The sequence below is a fragment of the Miniopterus natalensis genome, chromosome 10, assembly GCF_054644295.1.
Source record: "Miniopterus natalensis isolate mMinNat1 chromosome 10, mMinNat1.hap1, whole genome shotgun sequence".
Lineage (NCBI taxonomy): Eukaryota > Metazoa > Chordata > Mammalia > Chiroptera > Miniopteridae > Miniopterus > Miniopterus natalensis.
This window is the reverse complement of record NC_142090.1, coordinates 55,239,874-55,251,526: the sequence shown is the minus strand read 5'-3', so window position 1 is coordinate 55,251,526 and position 11,653 is coordinate 55,239,874. Positions and strand designations below refer to the sequence as shown.

Below are 11,653 nucleotides of genomic sequence, written 5' to 3'. Positions count from 1 at the left end.
GCTCAAAGCAAGAACCCACAGGCTGTTCACTGAAGTGCAACTTACCTCAGTAACATAAGCACAGGCTAAATGAGAGGGTGCTTCCTCCTCTTGTTTAAGGTCGTCTTCTGTTCTGACCATAACACTATTCATCAGTTCTGTGCTATTTTGGTCACTGAATTTGGATACACGAGCATCATTAAATGATGGCTCTACAGTCACCTTAGGTTGATGAATTTCATCTGGGAAAGTGTCTGCTTCCAGGGCATCTGGAGGCTCAGGAAAATCAGATGAATGAATATCACTATCTACTGTCAGTTCTGCTTGGGATACGGAAGAAGTGATGTCCTCTGTGGCAACTGTCTGAATGATGACTCTTGGTGTGTGACACTGGACTGTAACATTGTCACTTGTGTTCAACAAATGCTCTGGCTATAAAATGTTAAAGAAAATAATCAATGGCAAAATGAAACAGTACCCATCACATTCAAGTTATAGGCAGCAAGCGACATTTATAGGTGCTAATATGGGCTACTGTTCCCCCCACCTCTCACCTCTGAAACTGCAGTGTTATGATTTTTCTAGAAACCCTGTTTGCCTACGTGGGCCTTTTTTCTCCTAATGTCCCTATTTCTCTAAGTTCATCACATGTAAGGGTACACAAGGAATGAGGGATTTACTCCAGTGAAGGCAGAAGGAAGATGTAAAATGTTGCTCCTGGGACAATAGTGGTAGGAAGAATTGTTTAAATAAATGGACTGTATTAGTTTGGGACCTTATATTTTATATCAACTAATTTTGGTTCCTAACAGGTATTCAAATACTTGAACTGAGCTCAAAATAGACCCCCTCCCCCCAGAGATTTTGTTATTGAAGGCACATGAGTTCTATCATAGTATTAAAAACTGGAAAAACATGGTGACACTTGTTAGCCAATCTTCTCTGCAAAAACTAGAAAAATCAAAGATTTATGTAAGATAACATACGGATAAAGCATGAACAATGATCTGTTCAGGAGAAGCAGGAGCAGCAGCCGTGAGGGTTACTGTGGGACTAGCAGTCAGAGTGAGGGGAAGGCCTTGGCTTGAGCTTGTCTGAAGCAGGTAGGTACCTGGCGTCCCAGTCGGCTGTAAATGGAAAGACTAAAAGAAAAAGAAAAACAAGATCAATACAGGTGCAACAGACTATTGAGTTAAGTAAGTAAACTCACTAGTACTCATTAAGTCCAATTTTATATCCAAAATGGGGGCTAATTTACTAGCCGCAAATGCACTTACCAATTGTGTAGGTGGGAACAAGTAATGACGGATAGCCTTTACTATTTATCTGTCTTAAGTCATTACTTGGCCTAGAGTTAAAAATAAGAGAGGCAAGGCCTTCTATGGTCTGGTTTTATATGTTTCATAGCATGAAGACACGGTCATATGAGCCAGTGTTTCCTATGCAGTAACCAGCATGCCCAATCTTCCATAGTTATCCTTCTCTGTAGCATATAAAAACTGGCATTCTCCCAGTTTAAAAAGCTTCACATTTTTTAAAAGGCACTGCAGCAGTGTTACTTGAAAAGATTTTTTTCATAGTATGATTTCAACAAATATTTTTTATATTAAGAGGAAATGTACAGAAATAGCAATTAGCAGTGTTCTGCTAAAGGAAAAAAAATTCCTGTTTGAAAAGCTGGTAAACAGATAATAGATTGTTTTGTGTTTTTTTGAGATTACAGAAGTATTAACAAGACTATTCAACACCCATACACCTTTCACAGCCATAAGCTTCTATATAATAATTTGAGTTTGGTTTTTCCGAACACTCTAAAGCGAATGTATTTGCACTTAAAATAGAGCTGGAGTCATAGAGCCTGTTCTTTAGTCTGATGTGATCCTGTGCACCTAAGCTGCAACTGCTCTCCTGGGCACAGACTCACTGAATCTAGGTGTCCTTAGTGCTAACCTGAGGATATTAACTACTGCTCATGGGAGGGTTGTGAGGCTTAGAAATGATTACAATGGTGCCTGACTCACAGTGGGAACTCAATTTCTTTCTTCTGTCTCCATAAAAGTGACACCTGTTTTCCTAATGGTTGTATTTATTAATCACATGATCAGGCACTAAATATATGTACATTTTAATATACGCACTTTATTTAATATACTTACACATTCAATGCTCACAATTTTTTGAAGCCAAGGCACTATTATTACTCTCTATTAATAAATCTGAACAGACATCTCTAAATATTTGATTCCAACCCAATAAGTGAAAACCTGAATACATACCCCAAATATAAGTGTATACATTGTTTATTTAGTCAGGAGGAGAGGAAGGTAGCAAAAAAGAAAAAAGGTTATCTTATATGGCCCTATTTTGTAGACCACTGGATTAGGAAACAGAGGCTTAAGTAAAGTAGAAGTTCCAAGGTTGTTCTCAAAGAGAACTTTTGGCCGTGTTGGCTATCCTTATGAGATTTGGCTACGGAGAGGGTAAACTCTTACTCTAATACCCCTTACGTTCTTCACAGCAAATAATTGACATAATTTAAATTTATATTTTCTTCATGAAAATCGAGCTAATTCTGGCTTTACCCTGTTTTAAGAAAGCAGGGCAAGAAGTGCAACTTTAGAAAAATTTTCCAACACCCCCAAAAGAAACTATCAAGTTAGCAGTCATGCCCTATTTCTCCCCAAAACCTCTTAGTATTGACAGCTACTAATCTACATTCTGTCTAAATAGGTTTGTCTATTTTGGATGGTTCAGAGAAATACACTATATGGTTTTTTGTGTCTAGTTTCTTTCATTTCAGTATAATGTTTTCGAGGTTCATCCTGACTGTAGCATGTATATAAATACTTTGTTCTCTTTTACTACCAAATAGCCTTTTGTTATGGCTATAGGACATCTTATTTACCCATTTATTGGTGGATGCACGTTTGGGTTGTTTCCGCTTTTTTATTATGAATGTGAACATTCATGTACAGTTTTTTTATGTGGACATATTTCTCTTAGGCATTACCTGGGATTAGAATTGGGTCATATGGTAACTGTAGTTTTAACCTTTTCAGAGACTGCAAGATTCTTTTCCAAAGTGGCTATGCCATTGAGGACCGGGACTCGTAAATTCTGTATCCCCAGTGGCTAGTACAATAGTTACTGAATGAATGTTATTAAATAGTTTATTCCACAAGCTTTTTCTCAAATGACTAATACTTGGTTATATATCTCTTATGACTCAATACAAAACTAATAGCATGCGTGTGCCCTACTCATTAGCACTGTCATTTTCGTGTATAAAAACATTATTTTATATACAGATGAAGATGACGACTGAATTAAATTGAGACTTCCACTTTTATATGTTGTCTTCTAACTATCTGGCCTCAAGACCATGGATATAGTTGCACTTAATGCCAGTCATGTTTTTACGTTTCATTTGCTTATATGTAGCATTTCTAAAACTGATACCAGCTGATCTTTCTTATGTGTAAAAATGGCTAATATCTACGTTGTGAAGTATTACTCACTGGAAGAATCTCAAACGTTTGTAGTGTTCCACTGTTTAGTGTTATTGTTTCCGAGTCAACAGTAGCAGCAGGGGAGTCTGTTGAAGCTGTGGTAAGAACAAGGACAGCAATAAAATACTTTGTAAATTTACATTTTCCTAGTGTACTTAATTATTAGGAAGGCAATCTCATACTGAATAATTTGCCTAGAAACCTGAATTCATTTACATTTCTTATGAGATACTAAGAAATCTAATGGATTTGTCTGGGATGGCATAGGTTAGGGATTGGCAAACTATGGTCCACAGCCAGATCCAGCCCACTACCAGTTTTTGTAAATCAAGTATTATAAGAAAACAGCTATGTACTTTCGTTTATATGTCCATTGTTAGGAAGTAAGAGGAATACACTAAGGCTAAACATGTAAAGAGAGATAGGAACTTGGTGAAAAAGAACATTTCCTGGACATTCTGGTAAGCGGTACAGATGTCTCGAATGGTAGTCCCAAACACTAGGTTTTAGTTCTAGTGGCATCACTTCCTAGCAATGTAAACCTGGGCAAATAACTTTAATTCAAATGAAAGTCCAGAGACTTTATCTGTCCTGCCTACCTCACATAGTTGTGAGGACAAAACATGAAATAAATATATTTCAGAACAACCACATTTGGGAAACTGAAAAGCACTTTAGAGATCAGATAGTATAATCTCTTTATAGATGTGTCGATTGAGACTCAGACTTAGCGTTCTGCTGAAGGTTACATAGAACTAAGACTTACTAGAAAAAATGTGATCTCTTCTGGTACTTTTAGTTGCACCTATAGGTAAATCCATCTGGAAAATGATTTGGAATCGACTCCTCACATGTAGCGCCTACTGTTTATTATATTCTGAATAACACTTCTCAGTTTGAAAGAAATGTGACACCTTTACCAAAAGAAATGTACTTCATTTGGGTTATTTCTCTTACTGTTAGAATGGATTCTTAAGATCATACCTGGAATAATTTGAAGTGATTCCAGATAAATAACCTTAATCAAAGGTAAACAAACTATGGCCATAGACATGTGGTTCGAGCTAAAAAGCTATGCTGTGAATGAATATTACGGTATCATTTATAAAATGCTTGCTGTTTTCCTCCAAATTATTGCCAACCTAATAGTCAACAAAAATGAACAATCTCCAATGCAAAATCAATTTAGAACCAACAGTAGCTCTTATGTTAATGGTGGACTAGTAATATCAGCTGCTTTGCAATTTTCAAGTTTATAAAAACAAGCAGTGCGAAAGAAAAATTCTTCATGCTTTATTTCACTGGTAAAGCTAAAGCAAATAACCAAATTTAAGTTAGAACTTTAAGAATAAGACAGGCATGATTAACTTACATGTTTGTAAGGTAACTTTGACAGTCACTGCATATGCAGATTTGTAGTGTTAATTACATAAGTGGCCCAGTGATTTTCAAACGGGATCATAGGGTACATTTGAAAATCCGTAGGGTGGTGTTTTTCCCCCCATAATGATTGGAAAGCATGACTTGCATTTTGTAGGAGAGTTCTGCCAACAAAGGAACTGTCCCACTCAAAATCCCAATTATCCCCTGGTTGAAAACAACACACAGTGATTTGTGTACTCTTGGCAGTGACCTCTCCACAGGCAGGTAGCATTATGTAGAAGGAAAAAAAGTGACATAAAAGTAAGTGAAGAATAATATGGTTCTGAGATTATTATGTTTCATTGCTTTTCTGTCACTAATGGGAAGAAAGTAGAAAGATCAACTTGGCTTAGAGCTCAGGAAATACATTTCCCCTTCCTACAATTGCTAGGGATTCTCATCTCCTTAAACACACAAAAAAAGGGGCTAAGGAAAAGGAGTAAAGAAACAGTTTCCATAGGAAACTGGCTTTTATTCCCTGAAGAAAATCTTTTTCGATCTCATCAAAACCCCCTTTTCAAACTACCTCAAATCCTTTTCTAATTTGTGACTTCTGGAGAATTACTACAAAAGATGAGCCACCTTATGAACTCTTATTTTCTTGCTCAATTGACTGTATGAGGTAGTTTTCTATTAATCATTAATTTCTTTATAGCATCTAGAAAGAAAGATGATTTAATACTGTCTATACACATCTTTTTAGCAAATATTGAGCTAATAAACAAAATGCCTTCGATCTCCTTTAATTCATCAACTTGGATAAATTTCAACATTCTAGAAGACTGAAATGTGTCAGAGCCATTAACCAAATTATATAAGTCACATAGCAAGGAATCTTGAGGTCCAAACACTTACAGACATGGGTGATCTGGACTGGAATCTGCAAGGCTGCCATGGGGCTTGGAGAGATGGCTGTATTGTCTTCCAAGCGGGCGACTCTGATCTGAACGTGCTGTACACTGGAATTGGAATTACTGTTTGGAACTCCAGATCCTGATTTATTCTCCAAAAGCGTTGGGTTGTTTTTTTGATTCTCATGTAACTGTTTAAGACCTTTTATTAAGACTGAAGGGAGATGGGTAGACAAAAAGAACATTGACTCTCCGACAGACCACCATCTAAGCAGCAAGGGAGGTGGGGGGTAAGGAGGGAAAGTATTTGGAATAAATAATTGTATGCTGGATGTGAAATCTTACCAAAATAAAAATATTTTAAAACTACAACCTGTCTGGAAATTTTTGGAAATGTTCTCCATCACAACAGATTAAAAAAAAATCCTAACATAGTATTATTCTTGCCATTTAAGGTGCATTTAAAAATAGCCATTGTGAGGATGATGGAAATAGGACATTTTCTGTGTCCTAGGGCTTCATAAAATTATTTAGGAAAAACATTGGTAATGCTAAATAGCTTATTTTCATTTTTAAATGAAAATGTACTTTCCCCTCAAGGACACCTGTTTTAGCAATTGCAAGAACATAATTAGTTAGCTCTGAGTCTGATTCACAACTCTAGAACAGCAGCTCATCTTTTCCATACAGTAATATGCAACAATGTTGAGTTCTTGTACAGGAAAGCCAACTGTAGACTAGCCGCTAGGCATGATAAACTACATCAGTTCTCCCAGGTGATCCTGCAATCTGGTTGGGTTCATGTTACATTAGTATTCATTCACTGCTCTGGTTTTATCAGATTTATAAATTTATAACAGAGTATTTAATTTAAAAAAAAAACAAAAAAACATTTTATCAAGCCAGTCTCTCAGCATTTAATTTTCCTCTGGAAAAATGGACATTGGAGAACTATATTAAGGGGAATAAATTTGATTACCTAAATTAAGCAGGCTGTACAACTTAGGTTAGTGCCTAAGTGCACAGCAGGCAAAAAAATGAAAAGTATGCTATGCTTCACTTTTAAGCAATCCCAACTTAACATTTCTAGATTTACATAACAAATGATATTAGAAATGTACAGAGCCCTTGTACAAAATAAATTACCACAGAGTTTCTCTACTTAACAAGATATTTGAAATTATTCAACTCATAAAAGTTGATTAAACTTCAATTTTCAGAAATTCATCTTTGTACACAATGAAAATATGTACGTAAAATTTAGTTCCTCTTCATAGTTTATGTGAGAACAAGTATGTGTGTGAATGTGTGTATTTTTATCTTAGATCCTTGCAAAGTACAAATCACATCAACTCTTGTTTTCCAAAGAAATAAGGGAGAGGTTTAAGTGAAAGTCTACGATTCCTATCTCTAGCTGAGGCAAAGAACTTCTAACCTCTAATTCCTGAGGGGTAAATATGGTTAAAACAAGGTGCTTAAGCAAATAATACATTACCAGGGAATGAAACATCTTTATGGTTTGCAATTTGCCTTTTGATGGTCCACCATTTACTTCGAAGCCATTGTGGTGAACGGACACTGGTCCATCCCTCTGCTAAGAGATCCCAGTTTATGTCATTTTCATCAGCTACATCAAGCTCTGCTATCCTATAGGTTACAAAATAAGCATTTGTCAGATGTTAGTTTACTTCTCCATAAGATCCCTCCTCTGACTGCACATGATGGCAATGGTGATAACAGGAGTGGTAGGTTATGTCACTGAGATGCTATTGTTGCATGGGAAAGGATTCCAGGAGTGCAGACCTGCTTCCAGAGCTAAAAGCTATGAAATATCACCAGCAACAGCCTTTTGTAAATGGTACAACCAATGGGCTGAACTGTTAATGAACCAGATGAAGCACTGTGAAGGAAAGAGTGAAGGTGAGAATAGGCTAAGAACAGGTTTAGTTGTATAGTGCTCTGCAATGTTTTATAGTGTGTTATAGTAAGTTATTTCTGGGATCTGAGCTTTCCATTTGTAAAATTTTAAAAAAATGTTTAGAATTAAGCTATTTATAAAAACTGGTTTTAAAAAAACTATTAAGAATAAAAACCAAAGCAAAATGACAAGACGAAAACAATACTACAGCAGCAACCCAAAACCAAAAAAAACCCAATTAAATTTGGGGTTTTAATGGTTTGTTTTCTAGCTTAACTGTCATGTTGGTTTTGATTTTCAGTAGGAAGCAGCCACAATGATAGTTCCTATTAACTCAGTGTCTCAAATATTTTCTTGCTGGTCTTTTTGCCCACATGAGTCACTGAATCTTAATGGTTAAACCAACTAATTTAAAAAATGAGCTTGGGATTATCCTAAAGTTAGTTTTTTGTATGTATGAAATGGAAGTGCCTGATCTGGTCCAGTTTGAAGGTGTGGGGTAACTGTAGACTGGGCCCCCTTCTTGGTACTCCTAGCATAGTAGCCACAGACTGAGGGCATGGAGACTGAATATCCCTCTCATCTGCAATACGGCCCTTGGGCTAGGAACGAGACACACTAGTGGGACAGTGGGAAAGCTGCATTCACGGCCGCTGCCTGCGCCATACCTGTTCTGTGGACACAGAGAACTTCAGTCTCCACACCTTCAATCTGGCACTTTGAACAAGCACTGAAACCACTAAAAAGGGACAAACATATGCACACAAAAAGAGCTCAATATGAAATAAGATCTTAAACAGTGGCTCTCTATGGAAAAGATGCTTTTCGGACATTAGGCATCTAGGGAAACCAAGAGAGAACAAGACATCCACAACTATTAAGCAGCTTCTGTCATTAAAAGATTTAGGACACAAACCTGAGGATGAGATTAATTTCATCTTCCTTGGTCCACTCAGTACCCCCACTTTGTTTCCAGTTCAGGTAGTTGAGCCATTTAGAACGACACTGCTTTTCTGAGCGGGTACCCACTCGTTCTGCCACAGCTGCCCAAGACACACCCTGTGTGACGATGTCCCCTGGCTCAGTGCTTGTCAATTCATGAACCACTTCTGCAAGTCTCTTTTCTTCTTCTTCTGTCCATTTCCCTGAAAGAAGAAAATCAGGTGGGAAACATATAATACCTAAGACAGTTGCATTTTACTAACCCAGTCAGGTTGTTAGTACAAAAGAAAGTACTATAGAATACTAATAGAAAGCATAAAGTGACTCTTCAAGAAAAACTATCCAAAACATAACTAGAAAAAATTGCCCAGCAGTGTGGTTCAGTGGTTGAGAGTGAACCTATGAACCAGAAGGTCACGGTTCGATTCCCCGTCAGAGCACATGCCCAGGTTGCAGGCTCGATCCCTGGTAGGCGGCGTGCAGGAGGCAGTTGATCAATGACACTCTCATCATTGATGTTGCCATCTATCCTTTTCCCTTCCTCTCTGAAATCAATAAAAACATTAAAAAAAACGAAAAAAGAATTATGTACTCTCAAGTTACACTAAGTCCTAAAGTGGCAAGAGCTTCACCGATGGCTTGATGAACACAGAAACTCATAGTCTATCTTAGGCTTAGGCTCACCTAAGCTTCCCTGCTCTGCAGAAGTGGCATAGGCTCAACAGAGACCTTTACTTATAGGAATGAATGGTGAGGGCAAGTGAAATAACATGTATGGCTTCCCACCCATTTTAGTAAAAATAAAAATAGGTTTATACCATCTCCTTTTCCCACTATCCTAACTCCAAGCTACTGTGATGAAATTTAAGTCTGAGACTGGTATTCATGCATATTTTATTCCAAGTCTTTCTGAACTCAGAAACCTACTAACAACATGTAATGTTCCTCTTAGTCTCTTCTTAAGGAGCTTGAGTTGAAAAACAGAAAGGAAAAAACTTACTTCCTTTTTGTTACTAGTAGCTAAAACCTTAAGGAAAAATTCAAAAATGCTATGTGCTTGCTTCCAGGATTAGTTTAATTAACAAATATTTACTGCTTATTAGGTGCTAGGCACAGTCTGGATACCACGGATTCAAGACAACGTCCTGCTCTCCTATTTTAGCATGGTAGGAAAGTAAGGGAAAGCCTAGACTGTTGTCTCATGGTGTACAAAGGAGAGAACTCCTGATCAGAAACAGTACATAGCAACATGGAAAGATAACAGGCAGATCAATCCCTCAGGCTGGCAATCAAGGAATGGCACAGTGTTTGTCCCAGTTATGCTAACAAAGGGGGTTCTGTACTCAGCATCTTTGGGGTCCATCCTAATCTAAAGCTCCCATTCTCGCTTCATTAAGTTGTCATTCACCAGAGAATGAGCTGGTGGCATTATGTCTTCATTGCCTGCTGGTAATAGTGCTGGTGGAGTGGTTAAGCAGGAAACATTACTGAATCCACTTTAGCTGGGTACGGGGGTAAGGAAAGAAAATATATTTCCTGGAAGCTCAAGCTTAACTTGAGAACCATTTTTCTTATAAAGACTGATCAGCCTCGCCAGAGTGGCTCAGTTGGTTGGGCACTGTCCCATGCACTGAAAGGTTGCCAGTGCAATCCCTGGCCAGGGTACATACAGAAGGCAACCAACCGACCAATGTTTCTCTCTCACACTGATGTGTCCCTCTCCCTTCCTCTCTCTAAGCAAGTCCTCGGGTGAGGATTAAATAAATAAATAAATAAATACCTATCGGAGACTGGATCCTTCAGAACATTAGGGCTAAAAGGAAACTAGGACACCTCCTAGTCTAACCTCTTCATTTTACAGAGGAACCTGAAGCTCAAACAGGTTAAATGAGAGCTTAGTGGCAGAGCCTAAATACTGTTGTTGGGCACAAAATTTAGGTTTAACAGTACCATCTCTACATGTGTATACTTTAAGAATTAAATAGGCATTTGTGATCTGGCCTAGGGAGTGAAACACTAATCACAAGTCTTTTCTATGGAAAAATTTACTTTGAGTTTAAAACAAGCGAAATACATACAAACTGTTGGAATATAGCTTCATCCTAAGTTGGGACCTGCCTGGAACTGAAGTTTTTCACAAACATGAGTTGAGATAAGCTGCTGTTAACAAAAGTTGAACAGTTAGATGAACTTAAAATGCCTTCCTGTATATAAGCCTTAAACCTGTATATAATCCTTAAAAATAAATACTTCCCCAACTGGAACAGTTTTGAATTGCTACAAAATGGAAACATGCTAGACCTAAAATCTATGAAACAGATGTTGTATCTCTGTGAACAATGTCACTTTTACACAAAAGCACAAAAATAGTTGGCTCTGTTAAGCTTGAAGAAAAAGGAAGACTAGAAAATAAAATTTGAACTAAAGTGAATAACAAATTTCTTTCCAGAACAGAAGGGAAAGTGGTATCTGAAGGGGCAGGAAGTTCAAATGTCACCAAAACCCACCCACCAGTAGCACTCACAGTACCTGTGTTGCAAGTATCCTTCATCAGTCGGCACCGATCTTTGACGGAAGATGCACTTCTTCCTAGCGCCGCCCCTATTGTTGCCCAGTCATTGCCATGCTTTATCCGGAGCCTAAAACAAGAGTCTGCCAATCAGCATTTGGTTCAACTGTTTTCTCCCTTTTAATTTCATCATTTATTCTTCATTCTTCTTCTTCCCATTTGACTGGTTTGGAAGTTGTGGGCAGCAATACTTTGAGAGCCAAAGTTTGAAAGTGTGGCCTTTTTTTGGGGTCCACAGTTGTCTGTGGGTGAAAAAAAAACAGGCAGCAATTGCCTTTTTCCTGGGTCAGAGAAGAAATAAATAACTTGGATATGTGTTCAAAAAAGACCAAATTTCCCCTCAGGTTATTGACATAATCTCCCAGGCAATCCCCAGATTTTTCCCTTCTGAATACTCCTAACAAGCTCTTCTCAGATATCTGAAAGTTTCTTAAGTTCTTATCATCATAAACAAGACCACCCT

General features: G+C 37.7%; 1 protein-coding gene across 7 annotated transcripts in view; it reads right to left on the bottom strand.

The window, feature by feature from the left end:
* DMTF1 (cyclin D binding myb like transcription factor 1) overlaps positions 1–11,653 on the bottom strand; it is a 40,975-nt gene that overhangs the window by 2,162 nt on the left and 27,160 nt on the right. For 6 of the 7 annotated variants that reach the window (XM_016218803.2, XM_016218802.2, XM_016218806.2 and 3 more), the window contains 7 exons: positions 11,151–11,260; positions 8,596–8,824; positions 7,257–7,408; positions 5,766–5,975; positions 3,498–3,583; positions 966–1,121; positions 46–411 (listed from right to left, as the gene is read on the bottom strand). In XM_016218803.2, the coding sequence (XP_016074289.2) occupies positions 46–411; positions 966–1,121; positions 3,498–3,583; positions 5,766–5,975; positions 7,257–7,408; positions 8,596–8,824; positions 11,151–11,260 (1,309 nt within the window). The remainder of the gene's footprint in view (positions 1–45; positions 412–965; positions 1,122–3,497; positions 3,584–5,765; positions 5,976–7,256; positions 7,409–8,595; positions 8,825–11,150; positions 11,261–11,653) is intronic. The other variant, XM_016218810.2, reaches the window with a different exon arrangement.